At 43.0% G+C, this 19,260-nt stretch overlaps 2 protein-coding genes and 1 long non-coding RNA gene across 7 annotated transcripts; 2 read left to right on the top strand and 1 right to left on the bottom strand.

Annotated features, from left to right (window-relative positions):
* Positions 1–596: 596 nt before the first annotated feature.
* On the top strand, positions 597–6,438 carry LOC145652827 (cytochrome P450 2J2-like). Of its 3 annotated transcripts, none has more exons than XM_081704535.1 (9): positions 597–828; positions 2,033–2,192; positions 2,390–2,542; positions 2,677–2,837; positions 4,362–4,535; positions 4,764–4,905; positions 5,050–5,237; positions 5,565–5,706; positions 5,865–6,438. In XM_081704535.1, the coding sequence occupies exons 1-9, from the start codon at positions 634–636 to the stop codon at positions 6,053–6,055; spliced, it is 1,506 nt and encodes a 501-aa protein (XP_081560661.1). In that variant the 5' UTR covers positions 597–633; the 3' UTR covers positions 6,056–6,438. The 3 variants fall into 3 exon arrangements, with proteins under 3 accessions (XP_081560661.1, XP_081560662.1, XP_081560663.1); XM_081704536.1 differs by having other exon boundaries at positions 698–828; positions 2,016–2,192; XM_081704537.1 differs by lacking the exon at positions 597–828 and having other exon boundaries at positions 2,062–2,187.
* Positions 6,439–6,526: 88 nt separating this feature from the next.
* On the bottom strand, positions 6,527–9,788 carry LOC145652828 (uncharacterized). The gene is made up of 2 exons (XR_014119098.1): positions 9,599–9,788; positions 6,527–9,478 (listed from the first exon to the last, which is right to left on the bottom strand). It is a non-coding gene; the product is annotated as an uncharacterized LOC145652828 (long non-coding RNA).
* Positions 9,789–11,423: 1,635 nt separating this feature from the next.
* On the top strand, positions 11,424–17,602 carry LOC113568823 (cytochrome P450 2J2-like). Of its 3 annotated transcripts, none has more exons than XM_035521546.2 (9): positions 11,424–11,635; positions 12,804–12,963; positions 13,192–13,344; positions 13,484–13,644; positions 14,274–14,447; positions 14,676–14,817; positions 14,959–15,146; positions 15,466–15,607; positions 15,770–17,602. In XM_035521546.2, the coding sequence occupies exons 1-9, from the start codon at positions 11,441–11,443 to the stop codon at positions 15,958–15,960; spliced, it is 1,506 nt and encodes a 501-aa protein (XP_035377439.1). In that variant the 5' UTR covers positions 11,424–11,440; the 3' UTR covers positions 15,961–17,602. The 3 variants fall into 3 exon arrangements, with proteins under 3 accessions (XP_035377439.1, XP_081560612.1, XP_035377440.1); XM_081704486.1 differs by having other exon boundaries at positions 15,723–15,966; XM_035521547.2 differs by lacking the exon at positions 11,424–11,635 and having other exon boundaries at positions 12,823–12,958.
* Positions 17,603–19,260: the final 1,658 nt, after the last annotated feature.

Raw genomic sequence — 19,260 nt, 5'->3', positions numbered from 1 at the left:
ACAAACTCCCACAACACACTCATTTAGACACACAAAACCCCACTATACACTCACATTTAGAGACACAACAACCCACATTCCTACACACTCATTATACTGCAACAAAGGTGAAACATCAGACCATTACAAGAGGTTGCATCAGTCAAGTGAAAAAAACCTCTCTTTTGTAACAATTGTGAATGAGTGTTTATAAGGTTCAAACATCAGGATTTACTGATGTGAGATTAAACATAAGGTTTGTGTGTGTGTGTGTGTGTGTGTGTGTGTGTGTGTGTGTGAGAAAGGTATCATTTGTGAGTTGAGGTAAAGCAACATTTTCTGTGCTCTTGACCTTTCACCTGCTCTACGATCATATTAAGAAACCTGTTTCTCTTCATGTGACTTTTACTCAGTAATGTCAAACATGAGGGAATCTTATAGAGGCGACAGCCAAACGGTTCTCTCTCACTCATGGTCTCTCTTTCACACACACATACACACACTCTCACTCCCTCACCCAATCTCTCTTGTCTTCTCTCTCCTTCTCTCCTCCCCCCATTTCTCTCTCCATCTTCCCTCCCTCCCTCCCTCCCTCCCTCTCTGGGCAGTAATATATAAAGCAGCACTTCTCTGCAGTGTACAGCACCTCTCAGAATGCAGTCTTTACTCAGATATGTGGACTGGGTCTCTGCTGGCCTAGCACTGCTGGTGCTCCTGCTCTCCCTGCTCCTGTTGGAGGTCTTCAGGATGAACTCCTCCAGGAGTTGCACTCCTCCAGGACCCACCCCACTTCCATTCCTGGGAAACATGCACCAGATATTGAGGGATCCAATGGCCCACATCAGATCGGTCAGTTTATTCATTGTCCCGGTTATTTAGGCTGTGTTCATGTCCTGTAGAGGTTGTGAAATTGTTTCTGTGATCATGACTTGTATGGATGTGTGGACACGTAATAATATTTATGTGAAGCAACCAACAGTGATCCTCCAGCACATTGAGCAAGTGCAATACATCTGACCCCTAATTCTTATATTGTATGTTAAGTGTTCAATATAGCATTACATATGCAAATACAATGGCAATGGTTACAGTTTTAAAGACCTTAGAATATTTAGAAATCTGTAGTTGTGACTGCCGGTAGACTTCTGAACTTCCTTATCTCGTCATGTCGAAACTTGTACTTGTTCTGCCATGGAATGTAGCCAGCAGCTCAGCAACGACAGGCATAACAAACACTCCCCCAAACACTCCCCTCCTCCCCTCAAAAAGATACCGGTGGCTGAGAACAGAGCAGGTCACCTCCAATACAGCACACGGCATTCCGGCAGCTGTGAAGTGAGCAGGTCCCACAGGTGACTGGTCAGCCCCCCATACAGCGCACTGCATTCCTGCCCACACCTGTCCTGAGTCAACCTGGGAGTGTGGTGAGCTGAAAGCACAGCCAGGTGCCTCAGGTCCCACAGGTGTAAATGCACTGTGTGCAGTACAGACCCCTGTGTAAGTGTGCTGTTTGCAATATGGTACAGACCCCTTGTTCCCTTAGTCCAGAGCTCACGTTGGCCTTAAATAACATGAAATAAATACCGTAACCCACTTGGTTACACAAGTGTCTGTACTGTACTGTCACCCACCTGGTTACACAGGGGACTGTATTGCACTGTCACCCACCTGGTTACACAGGGGTCTGTATTGCAATGTAACCCACCTGGTTGTACAGGGGTCTGTATTGTACTGTAACCCACCTGGTTCTACAGGGGTCTGTATTGTTCTGTAACCCACCTGGTTACACAGGAGTCTATACCGTACAGTACTGTAACCCACCTGGTTACACCTGAAGCCTTTGATGAGCTGAATCAGGTGGTTTATAACAGGGACTGCACTAAATTTGGGATTGCACTGTAACTCACCATCTGGGGCCTGAAGTCTAGAGCTCATGGTAGATAATCCAACTATGATCGCACTGTAAGTCAGTCAAGAAACGAAACTGAAACCACTCCTATCCTTTGCCCTTATGTAACGGTGTAAACATTGCACAGCTTATATTCTGCTTCAGATGAGCCAATATGGAGAGATGTGCAGCATGCACTTGGGCAGAAAGCCAGTCATTGTGCTGAACAGCACAGAGCTCATGAAGCAAGCGTACATTCACAAAGGCAGTGTATTTTCTGGAAGGCCATTCATGCCTTTAATGGATTGGATCACCCACGGGTACGGTCAGTAGTGCATGACCCCTCTTAACCTTTAACTTTTTTTTAAACTAGCATTAGAACCAGTAACACAATGTGTATGCTAGAAAAAGTATGTCTCAAAGTGCCAGTAAATTTACAGGAAAAGTTCAGAGATTCCACAGAGAATTAATACTCCTTCTGTCACACGCACACACATACGCACACACACACTTCTCTCCTAGGTATTGTGATGGTCACATATGGTAAAGCATGGATGGAGCAGCGACGCTTTGTGCTGCACACGCTGCGTAATTTCGGTCTGGGGAAGAAGTCTGTGGAGGAGCGTGTGAATGAGGAAGCACAGTACCTTGTCCAAGAGCTCCAGCAGCACGAGGGTGTGGTGACACTAGGGTTTGGTTTTAAGGACATTTCAGTACACAATTCTAGACCACTCTCTACTTGAGTGACAGCTGTAGAATTCATGTTGCTGATCCACTGCTGATCAATTCTCCTGCTATTCTCTTTAAAGGGAACCCTTTTTACCCCATCCACCCCATTATGAACGCCGTTTCCAACATCATCTGCTCCATCGTATTTGGAGACCGTTTTGACTACAACAACAAGCGCTTTGCTCGGCTGCTGGAACTCCTGAATGAAAACATTCGACTTGCTGGTGAACCTGCAGCACAGGTAGGGTCTCAGCCAGGACTGCCTGTTGATTGCTGGTACTGAGAAACTGGGGGCCAAATTCATACACATCACCAGAAATATATAGCCAGATTTAACGTGACGTTAAAAGCAAATAGCGCTACAGTTACATATTGCCTCTTTCATAAATGTGGATTGCTTGGCGTATTTTACTGTTACTTTCGTATTTTGTCCTCATTAGCGACTCAGAACACTGATCTGCAAAAAACACCACCTGAACTTGTCCAGTACAAAAATGCCAACTGAATCTGCCCAATACAAAAAACACCACCTGAAACTCTTTAGGAGAAAACACCATCTGAACTTGCCCTATATGAAAAACTCTAACTGAGGCCCAACTATTTGAACAACCGTCTTCGACTTCTGATTTTCCCTGTGCATCAGCAGAATCCACCTTTGTATCAATACGCCGTCATCCCACATATAAGTGAGTACTGTAGAATCAACACTGTGCACTCTATCTACGGTCTCTCTGCAATGTTGCAAAGAAGGAACTTTAAGAAGAGCATGAATAAGCTGTTCTTTTGTGGCACAGAAATCCATTTTAAAAAAGTCCCCAAGTGATTTACAAGATCTACTCGATTCGGTAGACTTCTCAACATCAAGCTCATCAGTCCTAACTGATACACCTCTAGGCTCTGTATGGAACCAACCTGAGTCATGTATATCCACAACATCCTCCAATTTATGACTCTCAGCATGGGTAACTACATATGCAGGAAAGATAGATAGTAACTTCATATCCTCCATGGTCTGTAAAACATTAGTACTGTCTGGATGCCTTTTTACTTCCCATTATATAGGTAACAATGGAACAAGTAACAAGTAATTTGCCATTATATAGGTAACAATGGAAACAGGCAATGGAGCACAAATTCCAACAACAACTGTCCCCGTGACAAGTTCTGATTGCAAACTGAGAGTGTAGAGTGTAAGGGAATATAAACATAACCAGCTCCCATGTCCTGAACCAGGCAATCAACACCAAATATGTCGTCCAACAACAGAAGAATTAACTCTAAAAGAAAGGACTGGGCAGTGCCCGTATCTCTTAAGGTGGTTACAGTTTGTTCCATATATTTCCTGGTGTTGACATTATCCCATCCAGAACACTGCTCTGTGAAAAACACCACCTGAACCTGTCTAGTGAAAAAAAATACCATCTGAACCTGTCTGGTACAAAAACACCAACTGAACATATCCATTACAAAGCCAATGTGGATCGGATGATCTTTTCTCTAACAAAGTTTGGTCACACATGCAAGTCATTTCCAAAATCATGCAGACACACCCATTTTACTGATTGACACATTTGAAAGGAACATTTTGGTCTATTTGGGATGAGCATGATGGCAAACGTTGCAAATACAAGCGAAGAAGTTCACAAAGAGGAAGATGACGAACAGCATGTCAGACTACAACAAGCGTTTGCCACAGAGTCTAGAAAAACTGACTTCTTAAATGACACCATAGAACATAAGATTCTTTTTTCTTGTTTTAACACAGATCTTCAACCTGTTCCCCTTCATAAAACACTTCCCAGGGCCACACCAGAAGATCTACCGCAATGCCAGTGCCTTAATAGAGTTCATCCAGGAGTCTGTGGTAGAGCACAGGAACACTCTGGATCCAAAAAACCTGCGGGACTTCATCGATGCCTACCTGCTGGAAATGAGTAAGGTGAGAGTTTGACCTGCAGGAGGAGCCCTTCACTGGGACAGCAGGTGGTGGAGAGCGGCCTGTAGTCCTGGTTGGGACGGGTGGAGCCTGGTGCGGCTCAGACCAAGTTCCCTCCAGCATGGCCGAATCACCTCGTCCCTTAGATAGCAAGCCCAGCGTGTCAGAATGGGCACCTTTGCAGCCTCTGCTGGATGTACCAACAGAATCATGTCTTCATGTTCTGAGCAGCACAAGTTGGAGGATAACTCCACGTTCCATGAGGAGAACTTGGTTATGACGACAGCAGACCTCTTCCTGGCTGGCACTGACACTACGGCGACCACTCTCCGCTGGGGTCTCATTTTCATGATGGACAACCCCAACGTCCAAGGTGAAACTCAATGACAGACTGATCCCAAAGGAACAGTGTCCTAGAGTCTTATGTGCACTTGATAATGGTATAGAGAACTCATGACTAAACGACGGTCTTCTCTCTTCTCTGTCCTGTGCATGTTCCCACATTCTCGTTGGCCAGAGCGCTGTCATGAGGAGATCGTTTGTGTGCTGGGCTATGACCGTGCTCCCAGCATGGACGACCGCTCACGTCTCCCGTACACCTACGCCACCGTCCATGAGATCCAGCGCTTTGGCAACATTGCGCCCCTCGGCGGGGCGCACGAGACAACGCAACCCACCCAACTACGGGGGTACAACATCGCCAAGGTAACTGTGAGGGTGGGAGGGTTGTTCTGACCGAACACGTGAAAGGGTGAAAAAAGGAACTGCAAACTGAATTCCAAGAGGACACTTTGACATTCAGAAAGAGATACAAACATTGGGTAAATCACTGCATATTTTGAAGTTTTGTACTTATTTTAGGGTTTGGGTTCAGTAGCTTGGACTTTCATTTTGATTTTTTTACTATATTTTTTTCCCTTTTAGTTGTTAAAATACAAGATGACAGCACTCTTCTTGTTGAAGAAGCATCATTGGCTTTTACTGACTGTACAATATATGTATTTCTTTTTTCATTCCTCCCAACACACACAGGGAACAATGATCATGACTAACCTCACTGCAGTCTTCACTGACAAAGAGTACTGGAAGCACCCAGAAACATTCAACCCAGAGAACTTTCTGGATGAGGAAGGGCAGTTCTGCAAACACGAACACTTCATCCCCTTTTCTCTGGGTGAGCCTGCCACCATTCTCTCTAGGAAGGGGAATAGCAGACAGATTGTTGGTAGACAATCAATCTGATGTTCTGCATCAATGGGAACAGTGTGTGTGTGTGTGTCTGGATGTGTGTGGTCTCACATGTGTATACGTGTACGTGTGTATGTGTCGCAGGTCCGAGGGTGTGTCTCGGTGAATCTCTGGCGAGGACAGAGCTCTTCCTCTTCTTCACCTCTCTGATTCAGCACCTGCAGTTCTCCTGGCCCCCAGGAGCTCCGCGTCCCAACATGGACGGCAACATGGGTATGATCCGTACTCCGTACCCGTTCAACACCTGCTGTCGCAGTAGGGTGCCGACCCACTGAGCCCTCACGTGGACGACACCGTCTCTGGACTGCAACCCTGTGCTTCACACAAACATACACACACACACACACACACTCTCTTCCATTACACCACAGGCATAGTTTTGATGTGTCCATGGAGATAGTTCTGATGTGGGACACTTACCTATGCAGTGAGTACAAAGGTGCATTTCTGGCTCTGTGATTGTGTGTAAAGGTGACTTACCAGGAATGTGTACAATGTGCGAAGATTATGAACACTTATAATGGTTCCCTAATGACAAGTGAAGTTTGTTTGCTTAGGTTTATAAAGCAAGTATTATTCATATAATATAAACATTATATAACTTTGGATACACACTGTAAGAACTGATAAATAAAGAAATTGTTTCTTTATGCTAAAATACCATAATCTTACACTTCTTTACAATGATAAACATTCTTATTCATTCAACACAGTTTGAAGTCTGCTGAACTCATTTTACAAAACTCTGCACACACTTCAGAGGACACTGTACAGTTCTCACTGGAAACACACCTGTCTCATTTTCCTAAACACTGGTGTCACCAAGCAAAACTCAGTTTGTCTATGGTACCACCCTACAGAAATACAGTGATATAGATGGTTCCGTTCTGTGAGTTCAGTAGTATAGTATGGAGGGAGAGGTCTACTTACCTATTCTCACTTCAGAATGTCCAGATGATGCGTCCTGCAGTGTAGTGGCTTAGATTAGGCTGCATCCACTGCCAAGCCTCCCAAACACTCAACCCATGGACCACATGGTCAAAGTGGCCAGGGTCTCATCCGTGATGAATGCTTGTCATCTTCCTCATCCTCCCTGTCCAGTATTGGCTTCCATTGTCATGCAAACCAAGATATGTAACCTATGGCCTCTTTATAGGGCTCAGACTCCTGAGCTCTAAAGGTTTATTAAAATTATCCAGAAGTGTTTGACTTACTAGGACTGGGTTTGGGTAATTGGTACATCAGCGTGGCATTTGCATGGCAATGTTCTCCAACAGAAACACAGGGTTTTTAGTTTTGAATGATCTGCCTAATGTTGGGAACTGTGTTTTAGTGTATTTTATAATTGCTAAATGAGTGTATGGCAGAGAATGTGTGTATGGTTTAGTGTATTGCCTGAATAGATAGGCTACATGAATTAGTTTCCAAAACTGTGCTACAAATACCAGTTTTTGGGTCTTACCAACTGCAGAAAACTGTAAATGTTTATTAAACATATTGAAACATATAACAAGACGTTTAAAGCAATGCCTCTCATTCTACATTATAAAAATAAACCACACCACTTTAAGCATTGTTTGGTAAGAGGACATTCATTAAGAGCACAGCTTAATGAGGAAGCTTCTTTTTTCCTGAATGTAACGTTGGAGAGGTAATGAGCGAACACACTTGTGAAGTGCACCTTGGATGTTATGAAGAACAGAATTAACGGAGGAAGCCATAATGTGAACAACAGACAGACAGGACAGAATAAATGAATAATAAATTTAATAACGCAAACAGACCAGCACAGAACCAAACAAAGAACAGGCAGGTTAACATAAGAATAACAGGCTAACCAAGGTGAGTACAGGAACTGGGTAAAAGGGGCGTAAACACTTAGGGAAGAATAAGGAGGACATTCATAAAGAACACAGCTTAACGAGGAAGTCAGAATAATTACTGGGATACCACATAGCAAACTGCCATCAACACAGAACATGTAATTGGATGGAAGGCCTTACTTGGTTGCCTCGAATGACATCCCACTGTGTGACGTTAAGGTCTGCTAAGAACCGCACGTGATTCCAAGATGTTCAATAGCATGCCAGTGACCCAGCAGACACCCCGAAGGTTCGGAGGTTACACAACGAGCCAATTCTGCCTGGAACTGTTTGGTACACCATATGAAACAGCAAGGCCTCCACAGATGTTCTAAGTGTGTATCACACCGATGACCAGTTGTGTCTGTAGGCTGCCCTAATGTAGGCTTCTCAATTATCTTCCAGGTTCATTCCTTCTTTCTTCTGGGGCGATTGAAATGATGCCCCATCGCACCCATTTACTGACCGTTGCCGGCGCAAGATGCGCACATAGCGACATAAACTTTGTCAATCAGCCTACTTGAATCTAATGCGTCATTTATCGCCCCAGCAGACTCAATCAGTGAGGGAACAGAGACTACTGATGTTACAACAGTGTCAGTGGAACTGAGTCAACTGACGTTACCGACGACGACGACGATTTTGTCAATAAATGAATGAATGTGGTTTGTCAGGACACGGCATTTCAGGCGCTCACACATTCAACAAGATCCCCAAAATCCATTTCAGAGAACTTTGCTGGAGAAACTACACGTTGTTGAGTAGTTTGCTGCGACGGCTGGCTAGCTAGCTAGTCAATTAGTGTATTTTGAGGCAGTTTTTCATATAGTTCCAATGAACCAGTTAAGCTAGTAAAAACCTGTGTTTGAACAGGAGTTAGTTAACTGCTGGCTAACGTTAACTTAGTTCGCTAGCTAACAGCTGCTTGTATGGATAATTTGCTGGTTGTTCTGGCGAATTGCGCTAGCTAGCACTCGCTAACTTGTTTAGCTAGTAGTTTGATAACGTTAGCTAGCTAGCTCTGTGTTTTATTGGTGGTTCTGACATGCAGCTAATGCTATACTATAATACTAGATTATAACTGGCAATACTATAATTGCATATGACCATGCCAATAAAGCTTACTGAACTGAACTAACGAAGCCTTCCAGCCCTGCTCGGAAAGTCCTACTTACTAGTTCGAAGGTCGTTATTGCGACGTGATTATGCGTTCAAGAGGTTATTGGTCGTGGAAATGGACGCCATGAGAGAACTCTTTTTGTTAATACTAATACTATAATGTATATAGAATATTCTGATCTTAATAGTTCTGGTTGGGCGAGTTCCTACACAAAATATTAACCTACTACTTCGTTTCCTTCTAATAGGAAGTGATGAAGCGTTGCTATGCCAACATACGTAACTAAGCTTGTTAAAGATTCTATTTGATCAAATAAAACGGTAAATTAACGATGCTTTTTACCGTACTTCTTTACGACAAAGATGTCACAGTAAAAGAGTGCTGCTTTATTTACTAACGTGTAGGTTCCAGTTGTTTTTCTGTGAATTAAACCGCAGCCTTCACAAGTTCACCTGAGTAAATGGTCATCTTTCACATGGAGGGTTCACACTGCCGTTCATATCCTAACGGAACATGGCCCCTCTGGGACTGAAGAGCACAACATTTACAACAGAGCTGCGTTGAAAGAAACCAGAGAGACCTGAATGAAAGGCAGTTGGGCTCCACAGCGATCCGGTCAAATTACAAAATTTCCCTTCTCTCTTCCCTCTGCCTCCACTCCATCTCTCTCTCTCCTCTTTGTGGCTGGTTATCAGCAGGCGGGTGTCCATCAGCCCCTGAGAATGTTTTACATGATTTGTTATTTTAAACTTCCTTTTACTGTATTCCTTTTGTACTATCACACTTAAAGATAAAATTCCTCTGGGCTCACGCTAACAATTACCATATAACATTACCTGAGCTCACACCTCAGCAGGGATGCTAGGTAATGCTAGCTACTGTATCTTAACTCTATCGTTATTCATGTATGAGGTTATAGATTTCTCACTGACTTCATATCTTACATCAACATTGGTATTAACCCTAAAATAGTAAAGCATGATATTCTGCCTCGTTTACAAACATGGATAAGTTACATTTAGCTGCCGTCAGCTAGCTTCCTGCTCGGCTAATTGGATACCTAGCTTACCTATGAAAGCCAAACACGACAACAGCTAGGTGGGTAGCTAATTTAAGGTAACATGCGTTTCAAATACATTTCTTACTGTCGGTTAAAATATCAGCCATCTTATGTTTCTTAATTATATTACTGTTTTAAATAAAGAAATCCAGGTGTACTGACATTTATACACCGATCGCATGCAACAGTAGTTGCTGAACCAACTGTGTTTTCAAAATTTTCCATTTTGCATTGGCGGACAAGTGTGTCCATTCAAACCATACTCCAAAACCTAGTTCTACGTGTCCATCTTGGATTTTTGAGTGTACTCAATTTTAAATACACTACGTACTAGATACTCAAAAACTATTTAGTATTAGTAAATTGTATGCAATTGGAACGCTCCATGATATTTCTGACAGGACTTGAAAGCAGTGTAAGATGAGCCGGATTTACGACTGTTAAGTTTAGACAGGTGTAAAGTGTGAGTTTGAGCTTTCCTTTAGAGACATCATTTATAGCAAAATGATGTAAGGCCACTGCATTAACTTTTAAAATGCATGGCTTCTATTTATTTAAAAACTTTTCCTTTAGTTAACAAAGTATTCAAGTGTTTCTCACTGTGAACATTAATAAAAACACCTTCACATCTCAAAATAATAAGGTGTCCAAACTTTGGGGTTTTTTGGGTGGGGGGGCACTCTTCACTACATCTGTATACGTGATTTAAAGCTCTTTGTGACATCACTTTGTAACAGGTGCTCTTATTTGTAATAAGTACACCTCTTTAAACCAGGGCTTCCTGGGATTTAACCCGAGAATCTCCTGCAGGAGGGAAGTCCAAATCCCTGAGCCATATTGTCTCAACTCTTTAACTCATGATGCCCAAAACATAGTGAACCTACACAAAAGTCCACAATACACTCACATTTAGAGACACAAACTCCCACAACACACTCATTTAGACACACAAAACCCCACTATACACTCACATTTAGAGACACAACAACCCACATTCCTACACACTCATTATACTGCAACAAAGGTGAAACATCAGACCATTACAAGAGGTTGCATCAGTCAAGTGAAAAAACCTCTCTTTTGTAACAATTGTGAATGAGTGTTTATAAGGTTCAAACATCAGGACTTACTGATGTGAGATTAAACATAAGGTTTGTGTGTGTGTGTGTGTGTGTGTGTGTGTGTGTGTGTGTGTGTGTGTGTGTGTGTGTGTGAGAAAGGTATCATTTGTGAGTTGAGGTAAAGCAACATTTTCTGTGCTTTTGACCTTTCACCTGCTCTACGATCATATTAAGAAACCTGTTTCTCTTCATGTGACTTTTACTCAGTAATGTCAAACATGAGGGGATCTTATAGAGGCGACAGCCAAACGGTTCTGTCTCCCTCTACTTCTGTCTCACATGCACACACGTACAGTCTCTCTCCCTCACGGTCTCTCTCCTTCACACACACATACACACACACACTCTCTCACTCCCTCACCCAATCTCTCTCGTCTTCTCTCTCCTCCCCCCATTTCTCCCTCCACCCTCTCTCCCTCTCTCCCTCCCTCTCTCCTCCCTCTCTGGGCGGTACTGTATAAAGCAGCACTTCTCTGCAGCGTACAGCACCTCTCAGAATGCAGTCTTTACTCAGATATGTGGACTGGGTCTCTGCTGGCCTAGCACTGCTGGTGCTCCTGCTCTCCCTGCTCCTGTTGGAGATATTCAGGTTGGACTCCTCCAGGAGTCGCACTCCTCCAGGACCCACCCCACTGCCCTTTGTGGGAAATGTGATCCAGGCCACGAGGGACCCGATGACCTGCTTCAGATCGGTCAGTTTCTACGTTCTCCTGGATAACAAGGCTGTGTGTTCACATCCTGTAGAGGTTGTGAAATAGTTTCTGTAATCGTGACGTGTGTGGAGGTTTGATGATGTAATAACAATTATGTGACGCAACGAACAGTGATTCTCTAGCCCACTGAGGAAGTTTCATACATCTGACACATAACATCTGTATCGTATGTAAGTGTTAAATACAGCAGTACATATGCAATTAAATATAGTCACTAACTGGCTGATTAATGGCAATGTTTAGACTTCTGTCAACACTGTAGATTATTTTTAGAAATCTTCAGAAATACTTAGAATAGTTAGAAATCTGTAGTTGGGACTGCCGGTAGACTTCTGAACTTCCTTATCTCGTCATGTCGAAACTTGTACAATCATTGTTCCGCCATGGAATGTAGCCAGCAGCTCAGCAACGGCTGTCATAACAAACACTCCCCCAAACACTCCCCTCCTCCCCTCAAAAAGAGGCCAGTCACTGAGAAGAGAGCAGGTCACCTCCAATACAGCACACGGCATCCCGGCAGCAGTGAAGTGAGCAGGTCCCACAGGTGACTGGTCAGCCCCCCATACAGCGCACTGTATTCCTGCCCACACCTGTCCTGAGTCAAGCTGGGAGTGTCATGAGCTGAAAGCACAGCCGGGTGCCAAAGGTGCCACAGGTGTGTAAGCATACTGTGTGCAGTACAGATGCCTGTATAAGTGTACATTGTTCCAGTGGTACAGAGCTCACATTGGCCTTAAATAAACTTAAAGTTTATTTAACCTTAAATAACTACTGTACCTTAAATGGTTATACAGGGGTCTGTATTATACTATAAGCCATCTGGTTATACAGGGGTCTATTATTTACAGTAACCCACCTGGTTACACAGGGGTCTGTACTGTACTGTAACTCACCTGGTTACACCTGAAGCCTTTGATGAGCTGAATCAGGTGGTTTATAACAGGGAACTTTGCTGTGCTGAACTTTGACTGCACTGTAACTCACCATCTGGGGGCTGAAGTCTAGAGCTCATGGTAGATAATCCCACTATGACCGCACTGTAAGTCAGACAAGAAATAAACCTGAAATCATTCCTATCCTTTGCCGTTACATTGAGAAACGGTTTAAACATTCCGTGGCTGGTAATGTTATTCTGCTTCCTCTTCAGCTGAACCAATATGGAAACATGAGTACCGTGTACTTGGGCAGAAAGCCAATCATTGTGCTGAACAGCATAGAGGTCATGAAGGAAGCATACATTCACAAAGGCAATGTGTTTTCCGGAAGGCCGTTCATGCCTTTAATGGATTGGCTCACCCACGGGTACGGTCAGTAGTGCATGACCCCTGAGCTCTTCCTTTTAAACTTTTTTTAATCAGTGTTAAAACCAATAAAACAGTCCTGAATGTGTATGCTAGAAGAAGTATGCTTAAATGTTCCATTATATTTACAGGAAAAGATCAGAGATTCCACAGAGTATTGATATCCCTCCTTCTCTCTACCCTTCTGTGTGTCTGTCACACACACACACACACACACACACGTTTCTCTATCAGGTATCTTGATGGTCACGTACGGGAAAGTGTGGAAAGAGCAGCGACGCTTTGTGCTGCACACGCTGCGCAATTTCGGTCTGGGGAAGAAGTCTGTGGAGGAGCGTGTGAAAGAGGAAGCACAATACCTCGTCCAAGAGCTCCAGCAGCACGAGGGTGTGGTGACACTAGGGTTTGGTTTTAAGGACATTTCAGTACACAATTCTAGACCACTCTCTACTTGTGTGACAGCTTTATGTTCTGCCATCATTTGCTGATCCACTGCTGATCAATTCTCCTGCTATTCTCTTTAAAGGGAACCCTTTTTACCCCATCCACCCCATTATGAACGCTGTTTCCAACATCATCTGCTCCATCGTATTTGGAGACCGTTTTGACTACAACAACAAGCGCTTTGCTCAGCTGCTGGAACTCCTGAATGAAAACATTCGACTTGCTGGTGAACCTGCAGCACAGGTAGGGTCCCAGCCCTGGTACTCAAAAACAGTGGGCCAAATTCATACACATCACCAGAAACATATAGCCAGATTTAACGTGACGTTAAAAGCAAATGGCGCCACTAACTCGTTGCCTCTTTCATAAATGTGGAATGCTCGGCCTATGTTACTGTTTACATATGTGTTGCTTTCGTGTTTTGTCCTCATTAGCAACTCATAACAGAATACTGCTCTGCAAAAAACACCACCTGAACCTGTCTGGTACAAAAAAAAATAGCACCTGAACCTGTCTGGTAAAAAAGACCACAATGCGAACCTGTCTGATACAAAAACCACCATCTGAACCTCTCCATTACAAAGCTAATGTGGATTGGATGATCATTTCTCTAACAATGTTTGGTCAAGTCATTAACAATATTTTACAGACACACATTTAGGTGACTGACAAATCTGAAGGGTGCATTTTTGGTCTATTTGGGATGAGCATGATTGCCTTCTTTGCAACAACTAGGAGTAGGAGTTCACAAAGAGGAAGGTGACTCGAGCAAGATCTCAGACTGCCACAAACCTTTGCCACCGAGTCTAGAAGAAATTGCTTCTTAAATGACACCATGGAATGTAAGATTCTTTTTTCTTGTTTTAACACAGATCTTCAACCTGTTCCCCTTCATAAAACACTTCCCAGGGCCACACCAGAAGATCCACCGCAATGCCAGTGCCTTAATAGAGTTCGTCCAGGAGTCCGTGGTGGAGCACAGGAACACTCTGGATCCAGAAAATCTGCGGGACTTCATCGATGCCTACCTGGTGGAAATGAACAAGGTGAGAGTTTGACCTGCAGGGGGGGCCCTTCACTGGGACAGCAGGCGGTGGAGAGAGGCCTGTAGTCTGGGTCGGGGAGCCTTGTGCGGCTCAGACCACATTCCCTCCAGCATGGCCAAATCACCTTATCCCTTAGTTAACAAGCCCAGTCTGTGAGAGTGGGGACCTGTGCTGTCTCACATCTCTGCTGGGTGTACCAACAGAATCATGTCTCCATGTTCCGGGCAGCACAAATCTACGGATAACGCCACGTTCCATGAGGAGAACTTGATTATGACCACATTAGACCTCTTCTTTGCTGGTACTGACACTACGGCGACCACTCTCCGCTGGGGTCTCATTTTCATGATGGACAACCCCAACGTCCAAGGTGAAACTCAATGACAGACTGATCCCAAAGGAACAGTGTCCTAGAGTCATATGTGCACTTGATAATGGTATAGAGAACTCATGACTAAATGATGGTCTTCTCTCTTCTCTGTCCATGTTCCCACATTCTCTTGTTGGCCAGAGCGCTGTCATGAGGAGATCGTTCGTGTGCTGGGCTATGACCGTGCTCCCAGCATGGACGACCGTTCACGTCTCCCGTACACCTACGCCACCGTCCATGAGATCCAGCGCCTTGGCAACATTGTGCCCCTCGGCGTGGTGCACGAGACAACGCAGCCCACCCAGCTACGGGGATACAACATTGCCAAGGTAACTGTGAGGGTGGGAGGGTTGTTCTGACCGAACACGTGAAAGGGTGAAAAAAGGAACTGCAAACTGAATTCCAAGAGGACACTTTGACATTTAGAAAGAGATACAAACATTGGGTAAATCACTGCATATTTTGAAGTTTTGTACTTATTTTAGGGTTTGGGTTCAGTAGCTTGGATTTTCATTTTAATTTTTTTACTATATTTTTTTCCCTTTAAAATACAAAATGACAGCACTCTTCTTGGTGAAGAAGCATCATTGACTTTTACTGACTGTACAATATATGTATTTCTTTTTTCATTCCTCCCAACACACACAGGGAACAATGATCATGACTAACCTCACTGCAGTCTTCACTGACAAAGAGTACTGGAAGCACCCAGAAACATTCAACCCAGAGAACTTTCTGGATGAGGAAGGGCAGTTCTGCAAACAAGAACACTTCATCCCATTTTCTCTGGGTGAGCTTGCCACCATTCTATCTAGGAAGGGGAATGGCAGACAGATTGTTGGTAGACAATCAGTCTAATGTTCTGCATCAGTGGGAACAATGTGTGTGTGTCTGGATGTGTGTAGTCTCACTGGATGGCGTGTGTATACGTGTACGTGTGTATGTGTCGCAGGTCCGAGGGTGTGTCTCGGTGAATCTCTGGCGAGGACAGAGCTCTTCCTCTTCTTCACCTCTCTGATTCAGCACCTGCAGTTCTCCTGGCCCCCAGGAGTTCCACGTCCCAACATGGACGGCAACATGGGTATGATCCGTACTCCGTACCCGTTCAACACCTGCTGTCGCAGTAGGGTGCCGACCCACTGAGCCCTCACGTGGACGACACCGTCTCTGGACTGCAACCCTGTGCCTCATGCAAACACACACACACTCTTCCATTACACCACAGGCATAGTTTTGATGTGTCCATGGAGATAGTTCTGATGTGGGACACCTACCTCTGCAGTGAGTACAAAAGGTGCATTTCTGGCTCTGTGAGTGTGTGTAAAGGTGAATTACCAGGAATGTGTACAATGTGCGGGCAAAGATTATGAACACTTTTAATGGTTCACTAATGACATGTGAAGTTTGTTTGTTTGTTTGTTTGTTTAGCATTATAAAGCAAGTATTATTCATATAATATAAATATATTACTTTGGATAGACACTGTAAGAACTGATAAATAAAGAAATTAATTCTTTCAGATAAAATCCCATAATCGTACAATATTTCTTCATAACGTTAAACACGTTCTTATTAATTCAGTTTTCAGTCTGCTGAACTCATTTTACAAAACTCTGCAAACACTTCTCAGGGCACTATACAGTTCTCATTAGAAAAATGAGACAGGTGCACAAACACTTGTGCCACCAATCAGAACTCAGTTTTCCAGTGAACTAAACCATCATTCCACATGTGAAAACACAGTACATCATGTTTACTCACTTCTCCTAATTGCCTGGAGCATATGAGCTCACAAAGTGATTTAGGAAAAAGTCAAATTTAGCAAAGACAAAACAAAACTGTTACCCCTTGCTGGAAGAAAAATATGTCTAAGTATGCTATGCAGTCCTCTCACTGGTACTGTATTCCTGTCCTGTGCAACACAATACCACTTTATGCCTATTTTACACTTTCATACAATAATGTAATGTTTGGTTTCAGAGAGTGATGGAGCTAGATGTTGCTACACACAATGTGTATAATCAGTCTTCTTCTCTGGCAAGGGGTAGTCTAGCAGTTCTTCAGAAACATGATGTGAATGGTTTTTCAACATGAAATGTTTCTGTGAGTTACTGTAACTACAGACATAGCACTACCCTACAGAAATACAGTGGTATAGATAGTTCAGTTCTGTGAGTTCAGTAGTATGTTATGGAGGACAGGTCTACTTACCTATTCTCATTTCAGAATGTCCAGATGATGCTTGCTGCAGTGTAGCATCTTAGATTAGGCTGGACCCTCTGCCCAGCCTCCCAAACACTCAACCCATGGACCACATGGTCAAAGTGGACAGGGTCTCATCCGTGATGGATGCTTTTCCTCTTCCTCATCCTTGTCCTCTCTATCCAGTATTGGCTTCCATCCTTGTGCAAACCAAGACATGTAACCTGTGGCCTCTTTTTGGGTAATTGGTACATGGGTGTGGCGTTTGCATGGCAGTGTTCTCCAACAAAAACACAGGATTTCCAGTTTTGAATGACGTGTCTAATGTAGGGAACTGTGTTTTAGTGTATTTTAGAATTGCTAAATGATGTACGGCAGAGAATGTGCTTGTGGTTTAGTGTACCACATCATTAGATGTAGATTTGCTACATTAGTTAGTTTCCAAAACTGTGCTACAGATAATAGTTTTTGGGTCTTAGTGACTGCAAAAAACTGTAAATGTTTAATAAACTTTATATTTAATGTTTAAATCAATGTTATTCATTCTGTATTATAAAAATAAACGAAACCACGTTAAGCTTGGTTTGGTACGAGGACATTCATTAAGAGCACAGCTTAATGAGGAAGCTTCTTTCTTTCTGACCATTGTCACCTTGGCTCATTATGGGACTGAACCTGGATTCTCTGTGTAGTGATATGTGCTTGAATTCATTAATTACTGATAACTGGGGAACCACCGTAAATATAGGGAAATTGTTCATTATAATTAAAGACTAATTATTGAATGTTAATCAATGTCTTATTCTCACTAGAAGGCATAGTCCAAACATATATGTAGAGACCCAATAGCAGTGGTTAGAATGATCTCTTCCAACTTCAATTAATGTATACATTTATTGGTTAATCAATACTAAAGTAATATATGTATGATATAGCATAGTAAATGAAAGAGAGACAGACATGACTCATTGTTTATGTAGACATTTATATGTAGAATACCTGATTTTGATGTCAGTGCATGCACTAAGCAAAGCCTGAAGGCGCACAACACCTTGACGTTTGATGTAATGTGGAGGTTCAAGCAGGATTCGTGGACGAGTTGCAGACACAGGAACATACGTTTATTTACACACAACATACAACAATTAGCTCGAAGGCTAACAGGGATAAACACAGACAACACAAATGATAGACTTTTATACGTGTATGCTAATGACACAATGAGGAGCAGCTGTGAGACACAAGGAGCGCGTGGCCACATTGACGAACACACACACACACACCTACACACACACACACAAACACACACGCACACATACACACGCACACACAAACACACACACCTACACACACACACACTTACACACACACACGGAGGTGTTCCTGGGAGGGCCTGTACCGTGACAGTACAATTCATATATTAGTTGTCATTTTAAATGTTGAAATTCAAATGAACAGTTTCTACTACTATTAATCATATCATCATAATTATTATTATTCATCACACCTATAATTGGGACACACTGCGATATTTCCGACAGGACTTGAAAGCAGTGTAAGATGAGCCGGATTTACGACTGTTAAGTTTAGACAGGTGTAAAGTGTGAGTTTGAGCTTTCCTTTAGAGACATCATTTATAGCAAAATGATGTAAGGCCACTGCATTAACTTTTAAAATGCATGGCTTCTATTTATTTAAAAACTTTTCCTTTAGTTAACAAAGTATTCAAGTGTTTCTCACTGTGAACATTAATAAAAACACCTTCACATCTCAAAATAATAAGGTGTCCAAACTTTGGGGTTTTTTGGGTGGGGGGGCACTCTTCACTACATCTGTATACGTGATTTAAAGCTCTTTGTGACATCACTTTGTAACAGGTGCTCTTATTTGTAATAAGTACACCTCTTTAAACCAGGGCTTCCTGGGATTTAACCCGAGAATCTCCTGCAGGAGGGAAGTCCAAATCCCTGAGCCATATTGTCTCAACTCTTTAACTCATGATGCCCAAAACATAGTGAACCTACACAAAAGTCCACAATACACTCACATTTAGAGACACAAACTCCCACAACACACTCATTTAGACACACAAAACCCCACTATACACTCACATTTAGAGACACAACAACCCACATTCCTACACACTCATTATACTGCAACAAAGGTGAAACATCAGACCATTACAAGAGGTTGCATCAGTCAAGTGAAAAAACCTCTCTTTTGTAACAATTGTAAATGAGT

Source organism: Electrophorus electricus, chromosome 21, assembly GCF_041902795.1.
Source record: "Electrophorus electricus isolate QZ-2024a chromosome 21, ASM4190279v1, whole genome shotgun sequence".
NCBI lineage: Eukaryota > Metazoa > Chordata > Actinopteri > Gymnotiformes > Gymnotidae > Electrophorus > Electrophorus electricus.
This window is presented reverse-complemented; position numbering and strand designations above follow the sequence as displayed.